We start from the raw sequence: 23,766 nt of genomic DNA on the forward strand, positions 1-23,766 counted from the left end.
GAATGAGCACCGTGGTCTTAAATGCTCAGACTTCCTCATCCACTGACCTATTCTCCTTGTCATGTGGATATTTGCCTTTATAGTTGAGAATGGCACCAAGAGGGCCAAAGTAGGGAAGTACCAGGGACGGGTGTTACTGCTGGTGGTTCTGGCCCTAACTACACGTTAGAATCACCTAAGGAACTTAAAACACCAATGCCCAGGCCCACGCCCAGGGTCGCCGCATAGCCTGGGCATCCTTATCTTTTTTAAAGCTCCCCAGGTCATCCTAACGTGCCATCAGAGTCGAGAACCACTGAGGTGCCACAGAGGAAAGAGACAGCCCAACTGTCTCAATGGTGGTGGTGGGTGGCTTGAGAAGGTCATGATGCAAACTTCGTTCCATTATAGCATATTATGGATCAGAAGCCTGCCTGACACAGTGCAACTAAAATTCTGAAGATCCAGTCATGTTTTATGTGAAACAGGTAAGGAACCTTGTAGCACAGTGGTTTGCAAACTTGAGAATGACCCAGAGAGAGGGTTTATTAGAACAGACTGCTGGGCCCCACCCCTAGAGCTTCCGTGGAGCCTAAGGATTTGCACTGCTAGGGTTTCCAGGACCTGCTGCTGCTGGAGGCCTGGGGACCAGGCTTTGAGAACCTCTACTGCAGTGAGCCCGTGCACCACGCACAGAATTCTGTGTGCCATCCGAGTGGAAGTGAGAGCCGGATGCCACACTCCTCCTTCTGTAAAACAGTCACTGCCTTTTTGTCTTGAAGCCTGTGCAGCCCAGTGGGACATTCCCAATGGCACAGAGTCCCATGTTGTGTGGCATCCACTGTGATCATGGAATTTCTGATGGGCTTCGGCAATTTCACTGGAGGGAATAATGACCCTGCAGAGCTGTGCGTTCCCGGGGAGAACTAATTGTGTGTGAAGTAAATAACGTATCATGGAAATACCTACTTTCCCTTCCGATCGCCAAGTACAAATTACGTCGTGTGCGCTGCAGCAGACGACTGAACTCTTCTAAGCAGACTCTGTTAGATATTGTAAGTATCAAAGAGCTTTGTGTTCAGCAAATTGCTTCAGTCAGCACCCTGGTGTACGGTGTCTGTGTATCAGGGCGAGACAAGGGTGAGGCGAGGGAGGCCCCTGGGATGCAGAATTTAGGGAGGTGCTCACTCTGGGGCCATGTAAGTGCTGATCCTACACTGCTGTGTCCTGATGCCACAGAGCTCTGCAGACCCAGCAGACCATTGCCCAGAGCCAGTCAACACTCAGGACTCACCATACCTGAAATGCGTGGTGCTCAGATTTTTTTTTCTGAGCTGAAAACTGGCAACATTTATGGCTAAAGTGAAAAGTGTGGGGGGAGGATGGGAATCAAGAATAAACAGAATCGATAACTGAGAAAAAAAGATAAGCAAATTAATATGAACAAGGGAATGGATTTGAACCCGTAAGCATAGTTCATGTGAGTTGGCACCAATGATTGTGCCCACTTGCCCCTCCTCCTAGGAAGCAGTGTAGTTTGAAACCACCCACATGGATAAACTGGCTTCCCCAAATAAAAACAACTCTGATCCACAGCGAGCAGGAAGCATCAGGTCACTGCTTTCCAAAACACAAAGTTCCCATGGAAAAAAATGGCCTTGCAACAGCCCTCCCATCCCGCCCTAAAAGGCGATGGAAGAGGTTATACTCGTGCAATAAATTGGAGAACGAAAGAAATGCTCCCTCCTGGTTGGAGACAGCCTGTCCTAAGTATAACAGTAAAAAACTGGCTTCAACTCAATACTTCAATGTGATTTCTATCTGCACTTCTAGATAATAGAGAGAAGGCTCCTCAGGCTGTAGCCCCTGGATCTATAGGTGCAAATAAAAGTTACAGGAGGAAGTGTCACTCTAAGGGCCAATTATATCCCCCCTGGGGCTCCAGAGGTGTCAGGCTGTCTAAGGCAACCGATTCCTCATTGCCCATGTGGTGCCCGGAGGGTGGGAGGGTGGCTGGAGGAAGCTGGAGCAGCCAGGACTCGCTCCTGCCTCTGGGCACAGGGCACAGGGGTGGAGTGGAGGGCAGAGCACAGACCAGGGACACCTCCTGGGTGGGGACGGAGGGCTCTGAGGAAGGAAGGTGGGCTGTGGGTTGTATTGCTGTTTGAAGAAGCACGCCTCTCAAGAGCAGCCAGCCGGCTTTTTTGTCATTGCAGAACTATAAAAGCTATGTTTTGACTGAGATTTGACTAAGGGATGAAGGAGGGGAGGGGCAAGAGTGGCCAGACAGAGCAAAGGGGAAGCCTGTGTCTGAACTCTCGATAATGATACCCCAAGACGTACACCACCATAGGGTATTTTTTAAAAAATCATTGGGGCAAAAAGAACCCCTAAAGAAGCATTCTGTATTTAAATGATATAAAAGGAAATAAAAAGGATGGGAAAACAAAATGATAAGTGGAAAATATGAAAGGAAGAAGTGGCCAGAGTCGGGGGTAATTTTCTTCACCATTACTCTGGTGGTGCCTCAGGACTGGAACAGATCAGCGGTTAATAAAGTTCATTTGAATAAATAGCCCAACCTAAGAGCCAGCTGCTGATTTTGTGGAAAGTCTCTGCAAGTGTAAATAAATCACGTGTCTCCTTTAACAATGTAATATATAACATGCTAAACAACACAGGAAGTTTCTGGGGAGACATGCCCCAGTGTGATGGTCTGGGCTGCCACCGTCCTCGTAATCCTGAAGCCTTTGTTTCTTCAAGGGGCCATGACTTTTAAGTTCTTGCATAAGGAAATGATTCATTTCCAACTACAGGGCAAGCAGAGCAATATCAGAGTTTGCCAGTTGTGATTTCCAAGCACAAAGTTAACATTCATCTCAACTTTAATATGCCGGTGCTTTCGGTGCAAATAAGATTGCTCTCCTTCTCCCTCGAAATATGAATTATGCATTGGCTTCTTGGTCCTTTGGTCCAAGTCACATGTCAAAAAATAAAAATCAGAATTAATGTGAACTCGAGGGCTTATTTTCACAAACAGGGCCCTCTCTGTCAGCCCAGGCAAATTTAAAAAATGCAAGCGGATAAATATTCACTGTGCGGTTTGGATGAAATTTGAATTTGATTATTTTTCTGCTCCTCATGCATTATAAAAAGGGATAACATTATTAAGAGAAAACAGCCTCTGTAAGATTGGCTTTAAATATATTCTCACCACTACTGAAGTAAGTATAAATGCTCGGTTATTTCCATTAAATATACAATAGATCATCATTGTGTTCACAGCCTGGTTACAAGTCTCCTAATTCTTAAACTACCTTTGGTTTTTTAGAGTAAAGGAGACATCCAACAATCTAAAGAATAAGGTATTTCCCATTTAAACTTTAAAACTAGGTGAACAGAGCTGGAGAAAACTATAGGGTGTGATGTGGAGTTTCTAAGAACAGAGCTTTGGTGATCACAGTGAAGACACAGCTGAACCACGTGGGGAGGGTGGTTTTGCTCTCCCTCCGTCATTCTGTGAGAGAAACATGTACATGCTCCACAACAAAGTCTGAGAACAGCCGAGAACCATAGCTTCCGTCCCATACCTTGACAGATGGGCAGGTTGTCCCATGTTCCGTCATCGCGACATGATGAAGCCATGTTGTACAGGTCGGGGTAACGGATCTTGAATCCTTCGTGACAAGTGACGATTAACTTATCTCCGTGTCTATATGTCTTGTTATGAATCTCAGCATCTTCAATTTGAGGGATACGGCAATCTGCAATCGTATAAAAATGATACGTTATTTTTGGAATTTAAAATGGTTGTGGTTCACAGCTTCACAAGAAAGCTCTTATGTTCAGCTCTGGTCTCGACGTACACAGCAATCTGATAAATGGTTCCTTATTTATCACTAGGCTCAGGTCCCAGGAATAAACAGCAGCACCTCCTTCACAGAGAAAGAGGAAGAGGTGGCTCAGGAGGAAGGACTGAGGGCGCAGGGATCCAGTCACAAGAGGAACTTTGTTTCCTGGCCGCAAAAACTTCACACCGGACAGTGGAGCTTATGGACAAGTGTGGAAACCAGTGAAGAAAGACAAGAATCGGGGATTCTCCTGAATTATATATCTGGTTCCACACTTTGCCTGTGTTGTGGATGGTACACAGCACAACGTCACCTGTCTGGCTGGTCCCGCCCAGTCATGCTGCCTCTGCCTGTGGGGTGAGGGCCTGGGCCTGATAAGAAAATATGCTTTGCAGAACAGCAGGGGCCAAGCTGTGGCTGCCTTTGCTATTAGCATTTCCCATCTGCCTTATCTGTTTTTAAAAAGATAATAAATAGAGCAGCACATCCTATTGCCAATATCACAAAGGCTCAGAGCAAGCAGCTCCTAAAAATGGAGGAAGAGCAGGATGCACGTGGACGGGAAGAGAAGAGGCAAGGCTGGAAGTCAGGAGAAGGGCAATGGAGGACCAAAGAGCCCACGCAACAAAAATGATTAAAAGAGAAAATAAAAAGAATCAATTATAACAATCCACTTCAAACTCCATCCACTTCCAGTTTACCATACAGGCCACTCCACTCTGTGCTGCCAATTTGAGGTCCTGCTCACTCTGCCCCCTCCCACCCTAAATACCACCCCACTAATCCCATCTGGTTTAAATCACATTGGTCACCATGTGTCTCTCTCTGTCTCTTATGGGCACATCTCTGTTTAACATCTCTGATTTTACATACACATACGCTTCCAGCATGAGCTATTTATTTGCCCTTCTAGAGTCAGGTAGGCCCTGACTTACAGATGGATTATGGTCCAAATTTGTTGCTTCTGAATTTTTTGAAACAAGGCAAAATCCAAGAACAGCACTTGACAGTCACAGAAACTTCCTCCAGAAATTTGTCTCAATGGTCTAAAAGATTGTACGTTTCTCAGCCACTCAAAGCCAACTGAATCCACATAGAATCCCTGACCTTCAGGTTCCCCTAAGCTTTGACCTGTCAGCCGAGGCACAGAGCTCTGGGAACCCTGATGCCGGGGGAAGGGAAGGAGCAGTGGCTAGCTGGTGGATGGCTCTGGTGGCTGGGAATTTGGGTGGCTTTAAAAAGAACATGTCCCAGGAGCTCTGAGGTGGGCTTGGGCTGGGTTTACTGGGAGCAAAGGGGAATCTGACAACAAGGACTCCGGAAAATGGAATGTTAGTGATGGGAAAGCCAAAAACGGAATGTTAGTGATGGGACAGCCTCCGGCAGAAGGGAGCTTCTCCGGCAGCTGGAAGCAAAGGGGTGGTGGCCATTCACTGTCTCCTACGGGTCATTCAAAGTCAAATGCTTGCAAGCCCAGTTCTGCCTGTATTTCAGCCCTCGTTCGTTACCACCATTAGCTTGAGAGGGCAGACTGTGTCGCCCACTTCTTCTGACATTCCTTCCACGTCCCAGACCTTTGTACACACCTAGCAAAGAAGAAATGCCGAGGGGAGCCACGTGGACCTCTGCCCAATAACACTGTGAGCACACAGCGCCCCGCCCCCGCCCCAGAGGCCGATTAACAGGTTCTCAGAGCAGCTCCAGCAGCTAAGCCGATCCCTGAGAAAACCCATCATCAGGCCTTCCCTTTGCCTATGGATTTCAACAGACAGGGTCTTGGCTGGAAAACCGTGTTCTGGTTTCAACTTTACCTCTCATTTCTGCGTTTCAGGCTGTGGAAAGGGGTTTTCTAACTGTTCACGTTTACCCAATAGTTTTTCTACCAGAATAGCTGAAATCCCCCCAAATCAGTCCCAGAATAATCCTGACCAGAGTCACAAGATAATTGACAACTCTTCGCACACCACTGCTACCTTCTTCTTAATGGAAAATGTGAATTACCTTTTTTTCAATATCACGAAGCAGAAATTATTCACAGCAAATAAAAACACATTTATCAAGGCATCTGTCTGTAAAAACTTGGCTGTAAATAGATCCCGTGGCAGTAATTCATATGACTAAACAACTATTTTCACGATAGACTTAAAATTTGTTCAAGAATTAACCGGTATACTCAGGAGGTAGCCAGCCACAGGGGGTTAAGTCAATGGAAACAAATGTCCATCTGGACATTGTGGACATGTGGACACCAGCTGACCAGGAGCAGAAGCACCCAAGCCTTGTTTCCGAGGGCAGTTTCTCCGCATAGTGGTCTATAATATAGAATACCTTGAACTTCTAATTAGAACTCCAAGTTTCCATAAGCAGAAGTTGGGGTCTACTGCAGAGCATATGACACAAGGTTCAAAGGGAACTCACAGCCTCCCAAATCCCAGTAATCAGGTACTCTGCTCAAAGAAGAGCCACCACAGGGAATGACACAGGATCAATTTACTACGTGAGAGGAACCACATATCACCTGGGGAGTCAGAAGTTGGAGTTCAACTCCATTAAGGTAGAGAGGCCAGGAGAGGCTGTGTCCTAGGAGTAAGGACAAAACAGAAATAGACCAGCTCTAACAAACCCAAAACTAAATGACAGAAGAAAAGTCATCCAATCCTTTCCAGTTTTCTTATCTACAATGTCTGGCACCCCATCCCCCCACTGAAGGAGGGTGCAGTAGGACGAAAGGGGCATCCAGAATAAGTATGTGCCCCACCCAGTTGTCTGCAGCAGTAAATAACTATGGACCTTATTTCTATGGAAGGAAATAAATCCAGGAGCGCTAGTATCTGAAAAGAATGTGTAATCTTCATCAGTTCTAAAGTTTCAGATAGAAATCACACGATGCTCTACAGCACAAACGCATCCGGTCGACAGAAAGAATTTTTAAAAGCCACTTCAAAAATCTTGTTACCAAAGACGAGGAAAAAAGGTCTCTTAATATCTGATTCTGTCACGTGGAATTAGGTCAACAATCAAAACTTATGTGTTTAGGGCGTAAATGAGCACTTTTGGTTTTTATTCCAGAAATCAGGTTTCACCAGCCCACCACTGTCACTATTTTTGTATCCTGCTTCTAGTAATCATGGGGATTTAATATAATAAATAAATAAAAGGGAGGTAAAAGGCCCTAAGGCAGTATTACACATTTATACCTAGGTACAAATTAATTGATCGGATTAGTTATCAGGAGCACAGTCCTAAACGATGGAGCAGGAAGAATAAAAGAAATTTTAAAGAACATGTGCCATGTGTTACAATTTACTTTTCCGTAAACTGTTAGTTACATGTGAAAACATCTAATTCCTTAAAAATGCCAAGTTTCAACATCAATGCTCCCCAACAGCGTTCCCAGGAACATGAATACCAGATACACACTCAGAGATTCACAATTCGTATTACATATTAAGCCTCTGACAGTCTTGCTGTAAAGAATTCTACTGGATTGTGTTTAAGCCAGCATTTGCAAAGCTTATTATTTATTCATCCATCTGTCCACTCATTCATTCATTCAGTGAATTATTGAGCACTTACTCCAGGTCCAGTACGCTCTAGGCGCTGGGGGTAGAGAACAAGTCAAGAATCTTACTCTTATGGCACTTGCAGGGAGGGAGACTGCTGACAGACAAATTAACAGATAAATGAGCTAGAAAATAACAGGCGATGATCCCTACTGATGATCACATAACAAGGTCACATGATAGGGACTGACTCTGGCGCTCCCTTAATTTGGGTAGACAGGAAAGGCGCCTCCGAGGAAATGACATTTATTAAGCTGAGACCTAATGACAAGAAGAATCCAATCATGTGTGGGTCTGGGAGACGAGCATTTCAGGCAGAGGGGACAGTTAGTGCAAAGGCCAAGAAAGAGTTGAGTGTCCTTAAGAACACAAAAGAAGATGTGTGTCTGGAATATAGTGAGCAAGAGGGAGATGGAGAGGCCAGATCATGCAGGGCCTTGTAGATCAGGGCAGGGGATTTGGGTTCTATTTTAATGTGATGGGGAGCTAGCTACTGGAGCTTTTTACACCTGGGCCACAACATGATCTGATTTATATCCAAAAGGGTTTGCCATACGGGCAGTAAAGGATTAACCTCACTCAAAGAGAGGTTAATCCCTTACCTTTGCCCTCAGCTCCTGGAAAGTAACATCTAAGCCCTTGGAATGTCCAACCTGAGAAGAATCTTTATCCTTGTTTATCTGGAGCCTTTGGGCCACACCAGACAGTCTACACTAACAATGTGACTTAGGCTGGGGGGCCCTGGGCCATGCAGTATCAGCTCCACTTTTGGAGGGAGAGGAAACTAAGGTCAGCCACCCAACTAGTCAACCATCTATACGTGACCAAGCCCCAGTAAAATCTCTGGACACCAACCCACGGGTGAGCTTCCCTGGTTGTCAATACTCCACGTGCATTGTCACACATTGTTGCTGGGAGAAAAGGGCACAGTCCGTACAGCTCCACTGGGAGAGGACAACCGGAAACTCATGCCTGGTAACTCCTGGACCCCATGGGCCTCTTCCCTTGGCTGATTTTAATCTATATCCTTTCACTATAATAAACAACAATCATGAGTATAATGGCTTTCCTGAGTTCTGTGTGTTCTTTTAGTGAATCATTGAACCTGAGGGCAGCTTTGGGGGCTTCTGAACTTGCAGATGGCATCAGAAGTGAGGGTGGTCTTGGGGATCTCTGAACTTTGTACCATGGAATCCTTTTTTCACTTAATATAGACTAACATCCCTCAGAATTCTATTTGTGCGGTTCCACATGTCTGCTGTTCTACAGAACTACTGTCTCATGCAACAGCACTCAGAGAACGCTGTCCTGACCACCATAATTTACTCAGGATCAGGCTGAAGATGCCGAATGGAATCAACTGAGGCAAATAATGTCATCAGAAACAATCAACATAAGGCAGAGAAAAGCAAAGGCAAGAGTTGATGCTGTTCAGAAAGAAGGCGACTAGAGAAAGAGGATGCTTCATAGAAGAAGAGGGACCACCATGGGGATCAGTTTTGCTTCAGAAGCAGGGCTAGTTCAGGCTGTTTCTTTCTTCTTTAAAGGATATTGACTCTTACAAAACCTGAAGAAGCATCAGAACAGGATACTTAAGACCTTGTGGCTCTCAGCTGAATGTTAACACGGAATTATCGTTTTGCACTGCTTAAACCACTGAGAAAAGCCATGTAAAAGAGAGTTGGATGGAGTAAAGTCATTATAAGTAAGCACGCTTTTTATAGTTAGTGTTTTTCTTCAACCTGTAGATTGGTATATTTTATTTACTTGTGGTTGACAAAGGTAATTAATATCTTTGTGTTTTGTTATTTAAAGTATTTGTTTTTATTTTTTTATTTTTATTTTTTTTCTGAGGAGATCAGCCCTGCGCTAACATCTGCCAATCCTCCTCTTTTTTTGCTGAGGAAGACTGGCCCTGGGCTAACATCCGTGCCCATCCTCCTCCACTTTATATGGGACGCCACCACAGCATGGCTTGCTGAGCAGTACGTCGGTGCGCGCCCGGGGTTCCCGACCGGCAAACCCCGGGGCCGCCTCAGCGGAGCGCGCGCACTTAACCAGCTTGCGCCACCGGGCCAGCCCCTAAAGTATTTATTTTTATATTGAACACTTGGATAGTAATTCTTTGTGGGTTCTTAGCTGTCTATTCTGAAGGACTAAGACTGCTACACATTTCTTTTCAGCACATATAGAACATTTATAAAAGTTGGCCGTACTTGGGCCATAAAGAAAGTCTCAACAAATTTCAAAAGACTGAAATTATAAAGCATTTTTTTCTGGCCACAATGAAACGAAGATAGAAATAAACAATTAGAAAATCCCTTTATGTTTGGAAACTGGAAATGTCTTTCTGAATAACCCATGCGTCCAAAGAGAAATAACAATAAAAAGAGAAAACATTTTGAATTGAATAACAATGAAAATACTACATATTAACGTGAATTCTATGCAGATAAAACTATGGCTCTAAATTTCTCTCTAATCATAAATGCACATATTACAAAAAGAGAAATATCTGACAATTAAGAATGTATATCTCGCAGTTGGTTAGGTCAAGTTTGCTAACCATATTGTTCAAGTTTTCTATATCCTTACTGTTTGTTTTTTCCTGATTGGTCTATAAATTACTAACAGAAGAGTGTTTAAAGGTGTCACTGTGATTGTGGATTTGTCTTTAAATTTCTATCATTTTTTGCTTTATATATTCTGAGGTATATTATTAGGTACACACAAATTTAGAATTATTATTAAATACCCAAATTAAGAATTCGTCTAGAAAAATTAGAAAAGGCACAGGCAATTAAACTCAAAGAAAGTCCAAAGAAGTAAATAATAAAGAAAAGAACAAGCATTAATGAAATAGAAAAGAAACATAGACAAGAGAGAATCAACAAACCCAAAAGTGGGTTCTTTGAAATCAATAAAATTGATAAATCACTGGTGAAACTGATAAAGAAACAAGGAGGGACCACAGACATCACTGTGTCAGAATAAAAAAGGGACACAGTTACAGACCCTACATTCAAAAAATTAAGAAGGTATTACAAAAAACTTTACACCAACAAATTAGAAATTTTAGATAGAGTCAAATTCCTAAAAAACCAAAGACTGGCACTGCCTATTAATGCCAGACACAGGAATATCCTATGACCCAGCACTGCCACTCTTAGGTATATATCCAACAGAAATGTGTATATATATATATATATACGAATATATACAAATACACATATATTGACCGAGAGGTGTGTTCCAGAATGTTCATAGCAGCACTATTTGTAATAGACCCAATAGGAAAAAACCTAAATTTCCATTAATATCAGAATGTTCAAATTAAGGTCTATTCATACAACAGAACACTATGCATCAAGGGCAATGAACAAACTATGGCTACATGCAATAATATGTATAAATTTCACAAAAATAAAGTAAAAGAAGTCCCATGTAAAACAATACTTACTTTATAATTCCATGTATAGAAACTCAAAAAAAAAAAGGCAAAAATAAATTAAACTTAAAGTAGTACCATGTTTAGGAATGCATAGCTCTGGGTTAAGTGATTACCAGGGGAAGTGCTCACCATAACTCAGGAGACAGGTCACTTCTGAGATGGGGGGAGGAGGTAGTGATTGGGAGGGGGCGTCTGGGGTGCTAGCGATGTTCTATATCTTCACCTGGATTGTCGGGACGTAGGTGTTTGCTTTGTGATAATTCATTGGACTATTCAGTTTTGTGTACTTTTCTATGTAAATATTTTACAAATTTTAGGGGCCTGCCCAGTGGCATAGCGGTTAAGTTCATGCACTCTGCTTCAGCGGCCCGGGGTTCACCAGTTCGAATCCTGGGCGTGGACCTACTCACTGCTCATCAAGCCATGCTGAGGTTGAGTCCCACATAGAAGAGCTACAACTCTACAACTATGATATACAACTATGTACCTAGGTTTTGGGGAGGAAAAAGAGAAAAAGGAAGATTGGCAACAGAAGTTAGCCTAGGGCCAATCTTCCTCAAAAAATAAATAAATAAAAACAAATTTTAAAAGGGTTAAGACAATAATAACAACAACAAAGTTAATCCAAAAAGAAGAATAAGGAAATTCACTGGAAATGTAGCGATCTTTCCCAACTAAACTGGGAGCTTCTGGGCCTGACAAGTAGACAGTATTTAACAGAATTTTGGGGAGTGAACGACTAAACATATCGGAGTGCCATTTAAATTTCCAAAAGCATAAAACCTTAATTATTTTCCAGAAAATTTTCCAAAGGCAATTTGACCTCGTATGTAGACATAGAGGTTGTTTGAGAAGGGTTTGGTTCAGAGAGATTTGCCCTAGAACACAACGTATCTGATTTCTTACTTTTCTCTTGATATACAGTTTCAACTATCTTATCTTTAAAGAAACTTTGAGGTCTCTTTCCACCTTCTGAAAAGTAGCCTTCACTTTCAAAGTGATAGAAAGCACTCGGTTGCCAGAGCTGAGCTCATGAGAAAAATAAAAGAGAGCAGGTCAAATGCAATTCTCGTGGGCTGATGACTTACAGAGATTCTAGCCTACATCTGGACGTTCTCCTTGCGAAATGCCTATGGCAAGTATCTCAAGGCGGCCTCGGAGGCCCACCGGCATGAGAATCTCCTGGAGGTGCCCGCTAACTTCAGATGCCTAGTGCATAAAAACCTCTAAGAGTAGGCCTGGGCATGTGCATTTTTACATGCCCCTCGGGCAGTTCCCATAAAATCAAACGTTGAGAACACTGCTTGATGGATATGTAAGGTGATTGACTGGATTGAAGACAGCAGTCCAAATGCAGAGGCTGGCTCAGATTTAACAAGCCCCGGCCCATCCCTTAGCAGCTGTGTCAGACAAATGTAATAAAGAGCAGAATCTAATCTGAGCCGCCTGGGAGGTGGCTTGGCACCTGGGGCCTCTCGCTCCTGCGGCCCAGCTTTGGGCTCTGAGGAGAATACGTTAGTAACAGGACTCTCGAGATGCTGACTGGGGAGCCATGGTGAGCCCCAAACTGTTCAAGGCTGGCATGAGGAAAGATGAATTTCATCTGCTATGGGTTTGGAAGGACACCCATGGGGGCTGCCCTGCATTTTTCATAAGCAGCCAACCTCATTCTGGATAGTTTCAGTTGCGAGCTTGTGAAAAACTGCTTTCTGGGGACTCTGAATGATCGGCTTGGTGTTCAAGGATGCTAACAATCGTTTTGTGACCTTTATACGTGTTCTGACAAGGATCCGTGTATCTGCTGATGCTGTTGCTCTGCATCTGCCTAATAATTCTGTGACTTAAAGCAACTCCCTACCTCCACGGCCCCTGTACAAAAAGGGCGAAATCTCAGCGCTCACGTGACATGGGCGACGACGTGAGGTGGCTGGTAAAGGCTGCTATGATCTGGCTTTTCCCTCCACACTTAGAGGGGCTCAGCTGAGCAGGCTTGCGAACCCTCGTCCGCGGCAGTCCCCCTGTCATCTTGCAACGATAACCGATCATTTCTGTCACTTATCTTTGCCGCATCTGCCCCAGTCTCACCTGACTTATTTCCCCCGGATTTTTTTTTCCTTTCAAGTCATGACCACATTTAAGTCAAAGAAATCTTTTTAGGAACAAAATCCAAACTGAAACCGAAGCCACAAGGGAGGGAGAGTAGCGAAGCCGTGACTTCTGTGATAAGCAGCATAAATAAGATGTGACAGTGGTCCTGGAGACAGGGAGAGGCACCCCTCTGCTCCTTCCCATCTTAGAAGATGGAAAATGAGAAGAGAGCATCTTAGGGGAAGACATGCAAATACTTGCCCTTGTGGGCACAGGCTGCTGTCTCTGACAACCCATGTCAAAGGCAATAAGAAAGAGGTTTTAGATGATAGAGAATGCACATGAGAAGAAAAGGATTCTAAATAAAACATTTTTAAAGCATCCGTCCGTTTTGGTGAAGTCTCTGGAGCTCGGAGACAACTCACCTTAATACTGGAGTAACTGTAAAAAAGGAGTATGAACATCCCGCTTTTGAGAAATGTTTGCACCCCCCAGTTTCAATGAATAAAGGAGTTATGTGCCAGCATTACTGCCAGCTTTAGTTCATGAGTCAAGTTGAACCTTTCAATTAAAAATTTATAATGTAATAATAATACTTAAACTCGTATGCACCTTTTTTTCAGGAAGCTCAAGAACCTTCTTAACATCAAATTATTCATCTCTTATAGCAATCCTGGTCAGGTCTAAGGGAGTCAAAATATTTTGTAAGTACTTAAAAATAATGCTTGCTGAATGAATTCATATTTTTCCCTGTTGCACCCTTCAAGGAACTGGGGCAAAAAGGGGTTGAGCATGGAGACATAGCAAGTTGGGCCATCGACAGGGACAGCTCTCCTGTGCTCTATGCGACCTTTACCCACAACCAGACAATAAGGGAGATCCAGACAAAAAGAGCAGGTGGCAGGGGTAATTGAAATGACCTTAAGAGCTTTTAGAAATACCTATGCTTGAGCTCTCACTGCTTAGAACAACTGAAATAGATCCTCTTGGAGAAAGTTCTAGGCACTGTTATTTCTAAAAGTTCCCCAGGTGATTGTGACAAGCAGCCTGGGTTGCATACCACCAGTATAGTAGAAAGAGCACTGAACTAGGAGTCAGAGAGCTGGTCCTAATCCCTGGGTATTTGTCATGTGACTGTAAAAGTCACTTAAATTCTACAGGATTTAGCTTCTTCTTTTGTAAAATGACAACACTGATATTCTCTGATTCTAAGAACTAATGATCTCCCAGGAGCTCTGTTTAACACTAGAGAGAATCATGTTCTCTTCCCCCTTTTAAAGTAATATCAGACCACATCCCTGCATGAGTGGGTCTTAAAATCTTTTGTGTGTAAGAATCAGTTAGGAGTTTTAAAAAATAGACACTGTCCTTGGCCTCACTCCTAACATTCTGATGCAGGAGATCTGAATATGTATATTTAACAAGTTCTTAATGCAAGTAGTCCTTGGCACACACTTTGGGAACCAGTGGCTGCATGAACAGGTTCTTACCTCTTTAAGCAAGATGCCTCCCCCATGGGGTATGGGTCTGGGGCCATTATGATATGTGTCACCTGCTCCCTCTCCTTTTCCCCAGGAAAAATCACCTTTGGTCAGGTGAGATGAATATACTGGAAAGCAGAGACCTGGACCTGAAGCCCAACTCCGCCACCGGCTACCTATGAGACCATGGGAAATTCAGCCTCTCTGAGCCTCCACTTTCTCATCTGCAAAGAAAGGTAACAGAACTGACTTGGTAGGGTTGCTGTAGTAATTAAAGAAGATAATGCATATAAAGCATGAGTACCCAATGCATAGGACAGACACCTCCCTAAAACACTGCAGTCTTGTTGAGAAGAAAAAACAAAGGCAATGTGCAGACAGGAACAGGTCTATGTGCTGGGGATGAGCAGGGTGCTGAACAGCAAGGGAACCTTTAGTGTTGGTGAGGGGGGCAGGTTCTGGATTGATGGTGAGGGATCTTCCTCATTCTCCTTCAGCTGCTACCTCCCTGAACCCCTGTCCATCTACGTCAGCATCCCCAAAGTGCAGGACCTGGGACAGCCAACTCAATTCACAATGCCCTCGGAAAACTCATTCTCCACTGCATGACAATATTGTTAATTGTGGGCAAAGCAATGATAAAATACATACTAAGCCAATCAGAAGTATGGAAGGAAAGAACGCTCACGTGCTTTCCTTGGGTGTGAGTGACTAAAAATGGCTGAAGCCAACCACACTTGCAGCCTAAAAGTCAGGAAAATCGGTAAAAGAAAAGGCCAGAAATAAAATCAGCAACTTCTGAAGGAGCTTGGTGTGAGTGTTCATGGGCAAAGGCCCATCTGAGAGATGCAAGTCTTAACCAGACACCCTGTCCAAAGGCTGTGGGGGGATCAGGTAAAGACAGAGGCAGATTGGCTCCACCAGACCAACAGCCAAGTGATGAAAGAAGGCAGGCCAGGAAGCAGCCACGGGAAACAGAGCTGCCAGTGCGCTGGGGCCTCCCTTGCCCACCTCATGGATGAGAACTGCCTGCTCAGACATGCGGGTAATAAATGGTTGTCACATGTGCCATGGCTACAGCGTGTCATTTGCACCCACATCTCCCTCCTAGAGGGAGGGGTCTTTCCCACAGAAGCACTGGAAGGTCAGATGAGGGTGTTCTTTGGATTGTCAGGCAAAGCTCCTGGGTTCCAGCCACGTCTCCCTCCACCCCTGCTCACAGGCTTTACCTTGACCCCTGCTATTTGCACAATGCTGCAGGCTGTAGGTACCAGGGTGTCCAGTAAGGGGCCATGCTGGTGGGTGACATTCTCACAGTGAGGAAAACCATCCCAAAGTGGGCAGGGGCTCTCCTTACAGGGGTTACATTAAATGTGTGGCTTCAACAACCCTTTTGTCTCCGACCCAGTCCTTCCGACCCTCTCCAGCTCACAAGGAACTGACTAGCCAATCACAGAGGAAGGATTTCCTGAGGAAGCCCTCTGCCCGTCAGCTCCTTCCCCAACAAGCCGTGCTCTGCAGAGGCAGGCGGAAGCTCTTTTAACAGCATCATGCTGGGGCTGTTCGGAAAAGCACCGCAGTGGTTGTAAGCTAGTATGGAACTTGCTCCGGAAGACATTTAAATACGCTGTCTGCGAGACCCGTGGGACTCCAGCTTCACCAAAATTCTTTTTCGTTTGCTTCATATGGATTTATCTGAAACTGACTTGAAACCGAATGACCAATGAGACCACTGACGACGCGCAGAGCTGCTCAAGGAGAAGGTGAGTGGAAGTCCTCAAATGCTAAAACCCCATTTCATAAAAATGTAAGCCCACAGCAGCTCTCATTTAGTCTCCCTCGACCTCCACAAGCACACACTCCAGAAGAAGAAACTCAAAGAAGAGAAGAAAAAGTGTTTCTGCACAAGGGGCATGTCGTCTACATACACCCAAAGGTGCTCAAGGGACACCCTGAATCCACCCAGAGGCTGAGTCTGTCTTTAAAAAATGTCTCAAACATCGTCCCCAGGAATGAGACTCCCAAGGAAGGAGGGATTTGAATGCTGTAGAACATTGTCTTAGAATTTAAGTAACGCCCTCGCCCTACCCAGGAACTATGTGCAATTATTTATTTAGCTCCCTTTTAAAAAAACAAAAACAAAAACTTTTATCTAACTAGTATAACCAATGCCATAAGAGCTGAGATGTATCCTGTATCCCAGCTATATCCAAGGGATGGTTAAGTCATGAAATATTTCCAACAATATTGATAATAAATAGGTTTTGGCAAGATATAGTCTGATTCTTCTCTGCCCCTCCCACATGATATTTGCTCATAATACAAATGGATATGAATTCATTTTATATTAGTCTCTTTGGGATATTTATTTTTAAAATATACTGCTTCTTTACGGCATGCAAACCCAAACCTTAGTCTGAATCACAACACTGACCCTGCCCCTTCTAAGGATTTCAGGGCCAGGGTAGTATCTTTCCATGTCCTGACTCGAATAAGTGTTTGTCAAGTGAATTTATGTAAAGTCAATCTTATTTTATCTCTACCTTTTCTTATGAAATGTGGAAAGGGACATATTTACCAAGGGAAAGTGACCCCCACTAGACTAGTTGAGTGGTTTTGGAAAGGAAGAGGCCCAGATGGTGGCTGTCACCCTGGCCTTTAGTCACTGTACTTACCATGCCAGTAGTCCTGTGCCAACTCCAGGGTCTCCTCTCCACCACACTGGTCACCTCCCCTGCTCCCTAGACCATAACATTCTCACCCCTACTTAGGGATGTGCAGGCTCTAGTCTTGCAGAAGCAGCTTAGAGAAGCAGAGACATCTCTTAGGCCGAAGGCTTTGGGTGCCATGAAATTAATTCAACACTTATATTAGCAGTTCTGTAAGTCCAAACTTCTATACATTGAGTTTATGTGGAATAAGCAATTTAGATTGGAATAAAGAGGCCATGGGAGAAGGGAGATGGCTGGTGCACACGGCAGAGTGAAGTGGAGAATAAAAGAGAGGGAATCTGTGTGAATGCACAAGAAAATATCTGCCTAATACCACCTTCTTTCTGTAGAGCACGTTACTGTTATAAAGCATTTTAATGCATATGAACTTATTTTTTTAAAATCTGCATCTCAGGCAGAACTGGCTGACAGTGTGAAGGACTGGGACCAGAAGTTCAAACAACAGTGACAAGACGTGGGGCTAAAACAGACCTGTCCCTAAATTGCCATTTAACTGTGGGAAGGCTCTTAACTGCTCTGAGACTCAGTTTCTCTATTGATCAACAAAAACTAAATTAGAATGAGGGCTTGGATTATATGATTTCTATGAGTCAATGATGCCATTTGCTGTAACAATGTGCCATTGTGTAACCGATTAGAGTGGGGCTTTTGTGACACAAAGAAGAAAGTTAGACATAACCTTGTAGAGGAAAAAATGCTGGCTTAGAACTAGTTACGGATCTGCTGCTGACTCCTCAGCTGTGTGACTTTGACAAAGTGAGTGAACTTCTCTGAGCCTCCGTTTCCTAATCAGGAAATGAGGATAATGAGACTCATCTTATAGGGTGGTTGCCGTGTTAAATGAGAGAGTGAATCTGAGAGCACTTTTAAACTTTAATGACCTATAAAAATGTGATAATTTATTATTGTTATTACTATTACCACTGCACAAAAATCCATTAGCCTTCTAAGAATTACCTGACAAGAAGAACAAATGAATTCAGCAGCCCTTACTATTCACCCAGCATAAATCCTGATCAGGGAGTAGAGGGCATTTACAAATCAGAGAGAAAAAACGTTCAGCTTCTTCACTGCAATCTAACATCCACGGTAGAGACTTCTACGTGCCCCCGCCTCCTGTAAACCACGTAGAATAAAGAAGGCTTATTAGGACATTAACAACGATGATTTACTCCTCTTTCAGGGCAACAAAAGCAATCTCTTTACACAGATCTTTCGAAGACCAACAAAATTACCAATAATATTAAAAATAATGACACCATCGTACTTAGAAAGGCAATACCTGTTCTTCCAAACTTTCTAAGATGAGGATTAGAAAACAACATCACAACGTGGAGTCCCAGGCCCTCCTTTGGAAACACGTGGTCTTATTTTAGGTTGCATAATAAAAGAGCCGACTGCCCACCGCCATCCCCACATACACAGCCCCTCCTGTGCATCTGGGGCTCAGTATTAAGAATTCCGCACACAGGGGCCGGCCCTGTGGCTTAGTGGTTAAGTGCGCGCTCCGCTACTGGCGGCCCAGATTCGGATCCCGGGCGCGCACTGACGCACCGCTTCTCCGGCTGTGCTGAGGCCGCACCCCACACACAGCAACTAGAAGGATGTGCAACTATGACATACAACTATCTACTGGGGCTTTGGGGAATAAAAAAAGGAGGAGGATTGGCAATAGATGTTAGCTCAGGGCTGATCTTCCTCACAAAAAAAAAAAAAAAAAAGAATTCCGCACATAGACCTGTACAACAGAAGCCTCCACTCCACAGTGATTTCTCACTCCCTTTGTTGGAATTTCTATATATTATGTAGTTAATGTACAGGGTTGGAAAGAAGCTCATCCAAAAGGGATAAAGTCTTTTTTTTTTCCTAGGATGATCAAATAACAGAGGGCCTTCGTCTCGGGGCAATATTCAGGAAGCCTGTTGGGGTTTTTTGGTTCTCTGATGTTTTTGAGCTTGTCTGGGTTTTAAGGGTATCTTAGGCCATAGGTTTTAGCAGGGAAGTCTATATATACAAACCAAATAAATAAACCTTTTTTTTTTCTAGTGAGGAAGATTGGTCCTAAGCTAACATCTGTTACCCATCTTCCTCTTTTTGCTTGAGGAAGATTGTCCCTGAGCTAACATCTGTGCCAATCTTCCTCTATTTTGTCCGTAGGACGCTGCCACAACATGGCTTGATAAGCGGTGCATAGCTCTGGGCCCAGGATCCGAACCCTTGAACCCCAGGCCCCTGAAGTGGAGCCCACAAACTTAACCACGATGCCACCGGGCCGGCCCCTCAAATAAACTTTTAATTAATAGAATCATGGAAATCACAGCGCATGGGCTGCATGTCAGAGGAAAAAATGAATTTATTTTTAAAAACCTTAATTCTTTATATTGATTTTGGCTTTTTTGTTAAATACCTTGAAAATAAAAGCACAGATAGCAATTACTTTCAGGTAACACACCACCTCACTCATCCTTTATAATTCCCATAAGGAAGAGCATAATAGATGCCTGATAAATGCTTGTTGAATAAATAATTTAAAAAGTTGCATAAAGACGATATACACTAAATCAGAGTGTTAGTTTACATATCATTATTATAAAAGCTCCGTCCCAAAATAAAATCAATAATGGTGTTAAGAGAAGCTGAAATTCATTTCTAATGAACTCAATGAAATGTAAATTCTATGCCTCATGGAACTTTGGGGCTAGAATTAGTTCTTGATTCATGCTTATTCCTACTTCAGCCTTGCCGATCCTCGGAGATATATAATCAACAATTTGGCGTGCCATTTAGTTAAACTCAATGTATTCTTTTAAACTCCGAAAGTATCTACATAGAGTAAAACAAAAAAATATACAAAGTTGTTTCAACCAACAGATTTAGGGATAATTGCTAGGAGTAAATGAATATCTTGTTACAACCAATAAATTTCCGGATAATTGCTAAGAGTTAAACGTTGACCTTGTCAATCCGTCATTGCTTGCCACAGTCTTTCTTTCTTTAAATGAATCATGTCTAACACGGAACTGATAAGTAGCAATTGATTTAATCCTCAGTAACATGCATCTTCTGTATCATTACATACAGTTTTTGCCCAATATATTTACTGTGCTTTTTACTGAGTAACATGGAAATGAGTGCTGATTTGGCAGCCCAATAATAAATGGCCCTAATGATATCTGAGTTGCTGTCTTGCATTGACAAAAATGGTGATAAATTGGATTGTAATTGAGATGGAGAAGGAAGACAGTTACTGCCAATGCTGAGATGAATTTACCCCCCACTCTAGCCCTCATCACACACTCATGCTTTTCCGTCAGGACGCAGGGTTAGCCTTGAAGCAGAGAGAGCAGCCCAGGGTACTGACCCTCTGGCACAGTCTCCTATCCTTGTGATCGTGCCCATGCAATCTGATCACGTGAGTGGCTTCCCAGGGGGATGTGGGGGGGGGGGTAAGCACTTTACCTTCTTGCACACAGATGGGTCTATCACTTGGGATCCAACCTAGGGTTCCATTAAGATGTTTCATACACAGTCTCTTCGTAGAGCCCTTCAACTTGAATCCGTCTTGGCAGTGATATCGAGCAACAGAGCTTTCAAAGAAAACCCCTCCACTGGGTGTCCGGAAGCCATTCTCGGGGACGCCTGGATCAGCACACACCTGAAGGTCATCGAACCCTACATCGACAGAGAGAAGAAAACATACCTCTGAAGATATTCTAATGCTGAGGGTTTTCCCAGATAATAGCATATACTATATTATTTCATACACTGTGGACTACCCAATGGCACCAAAGAAAAAGCCAAGAATATAGACATTCTAGTGCACATTTCACTGTGCTATTTGCTCTTTGCTTAGAACATCACTCATTAGAGTTTTCAGTTCCATTGCCAACTTAGCCCTTCGGGGAGGTTCCAGGAGTAGGGAGATGAGGAAAAGTAAAGAACTTTATACAAAGTAGTAAATGCTATGACAGGAGTACAAAATGTTGAAGGGAGCTGAGCAGGGAGGAGTGGGCAGGAAAGAAGGAGATGGAATCTGAGCCCAGCCTTGAAGGATGGGTAAGATTTCATAAGACAGAACTAACTCTGTAGAGGGAGGCATGGATGGCATTCTAACAGAGGAATGGCATGAGCAACAGCCAGGGGCTTGGAGAGAGCGGGCCATGTGTGGGGAGCAAGCAAGTGGATGTGAGAGTTCTACAGGGTGTGTGGGACGCCCACCTCTCTCCTTCCCCTTGCCCCTTGCCCTCACCCCGTCTGCCACTTCAAGTTTCTCCTCCTCTGGGATGCCTTCCTTAACCCCACTCTCCCCCACCCATCCCCTCTTTGTTCCACCACTGTAATGTGAACACCGCCCCATACTGAATTATTTGTGGAATGGCCACCTCTCATACTGGGCTGTGAGCCCTTCAAGGCCAGGTCGTGTGACTTTTTCCCTTTTGTATCCCACAGAATCTATCACAGTCCTGCATAGAAAGTGCTCCATAAGTGTTTGCTGAACGAATAAAGAGAGTAGGAAAAGGGAGTTGGAGACATGTTGGGGCGACCCTAGAAAGCCAGGCTAAGTGAGGCGGCCAGTGTGGAGCCATGGAGCAGGGCAGTGGGCACTGGGAGCTTGACAGGATGGCAGTTTGAGAGATTAATTGAAGGAAGGAGAGCCCAGAAGCTCGGCTAGGAGACCAAGGCAATGGTGCAGTTAAGAGATGAGAGCACTGGAGGCAGCGAGGAGGGTGCGCGTGTGTGAGGCATCTCAGTCCAGGCCCCCTCGTCAACCGACTGGATGTGGGTGAGGGAGATGCCCATACGGCTGGGATGAAGGCAGATCCTTGAAACAAACATGGATGTCATGAGCTGGTTGGGGGTGGCCAAGGATAAGGAAGGGGTCCTCTGTGTACATAATGCTCCAAACATACCCCCAAAGGGAAGGAATGTAAACGTCACAGAGAACCGTAATCTCCTGAGCACTATGAAGGCTCTATTTTCTTACTCACGAAATCAATCAACAAATCCTTACTAAATAGGGACCAAGAAGAAATATGCATAACTCCATCTAGATGGGGGTTGGTGTGCTCATCCACCCCCACCCCCCACGCAGCTGCTGGTGCCAGGTCGGGCCAGACCATCAAGATGCGGCAAGGGGGCAGGAACGGCCTGGACCATCCTATAAAATCCCAACCCAGACCCAGAAGGCAGTATCACTGGGCCTCTTGGAGGATTTACCTGATTTCCAGGAGACGCCCAGATATCGGGCATGAGATCTCTGATCCTCTCTAACATACTGGGCTTGCAAAAGGTCCTCAGCTGGCAGGTGATTCCCCTGCCCCAACTTGTACGTGCTCACATAGGACTCACTCACTGCCCTCCTTGACAGGCGCTGTGCTGAAAGCCACACAGCACAGAAGGCACCACAGTGCCAGGTTGTCCAGAAGCCATAAAGGGCTTGTTCTATAGAAGCCATGAGGCATTGTGGAGCGAGCAAAAAGCCAAGGAGGAAGGCAGGAGGAGAGAGCATCCACATCTGACTCTAGTACATCTTTGTGCAGGAGCAGGTCTGATATTTTATCAAACGGAGGATGCTTTAACGAAGGAGGCGCCATCCAGCCTTCTCAGCTCTCCTCTCATACTGTTGGTGCTGAGCATCCTGACAGTGCAGGCTGTATCCAGCCTGGCAGAGCGATGATGAACACCTGTCTGGGGGAGGGCAATAAAGTATTGGCAAGTCATTAAGTGATGACCTCATGTTTTATTTAGAAGGAAAGTACTATAGATCGTCAAGTACTTCCTAAGGGATGAATGTCAATGATTTCCTTCAGAGTCTGGCTGTCTCACGGTGGGTCCTTTCAACATATATCCATTATGGTATTGAGATGGCAAAATGAGCAGCAATGGAATTCATGATTCCATCACAGCCTAGAAAGGCTAGCAGCATAAATGTACAGAAACCTGAGTGGTCTGGACATTTGGCAGTCTGCAGGTGAAAGTCATTCTCTCACACACGCTTGTAAGTCAAACAGAACCTGTCTCTGCTCTCACAGTATTGGTGTCAGGCACATGTTATAAGGTAAGCTAAGGGCTGCAACAGAGGAGGGGGAAGCCTCTGGAAGGCCTCAAGCTGAATCCTTACTGCCACAGGTGGAGCCCTGGGGGATGAAGGAAGGGCAAGAGACGGAGGCACATCCTGACGGCTGTGTATGTTAGCTAAGAGTTCGGACTTGATGTGGGAGCGGGGGGTATGGCGGGGACTGAGAGTTTTGAACAAAGACACGATTGGGATCTGATTTGCATTTTTGAACCATGTCTCTCATACCCACATGGAGGACTGACTGGTATACACCAAGCAGAAGGCGGGAAGATCATCAGAAGTGCCTCCCAGGCCACCAGCTGCACCTCAGGATCCTGGGGACAGCTTTGTAAAAAGACAGACCCACTGATCCAGGCTCTCTCTGGGTGGGATGGGACCCGGGGGCCTGCAGTTTTAGAAAGCTCTCCAAATGATCCTTAGGCAGCCGTCCAGCTCCTGAATGAGGGCCAGCACTTGAGATCTGTGGAATTTCAAGGCTACTGTAGTAATCCAGGTGAGAAATGACAAGTCGGAAATAAGGCAGAGGCAATGGCATAGAGAGG

At 44.4% G+C, this 23,766-nt stretch overlaps 1 protein-coding gene across 2 annotated transcripts in view; it reads right to left on the reverse strand.

The window, feature by feature from the left end:
* SUSD4 (sushi domain containing 4) overlaps positions 1–23,766 on the reverse strand; it is a 121,794-nt gene that overhangs the window by 35,202 nt on the left and 62,826 nt on the right. For both annotated transcript variants that reach the window (XM_087424389.1, XM_004439537.3), the window contains exons 3-4: positions 20,605–20,817; positions 3,570–3,743 (exon numbers count right to left, since the gene is read on the reverse strand). In XM_087424389.1, coding sequence (XP_087280515.1) covers positions 3,570–3,743; positions 20,605–20,817 — 387 coding nt within the window. The remainder of the gene's footprint in view (positions 1–3,569; positions 3,744–20,604; positions 20,818–23,766) is intronic.

The sequence above is a fragment of the Ceratotherium simum genome, chromosome 36 (genome assembly GCF_057802395.1).
Source record: "Ceratotherium simum simum isolate JZ-2026a chromosome 36, ASM5780239v1, whole genome shotgun sequence".
NCBI lineage: Eukaryota > Metazoa > Chordata > Mammalia > Perissodactyla > Rhinocerotidae > Ceratotherium > Ceratotherium simum.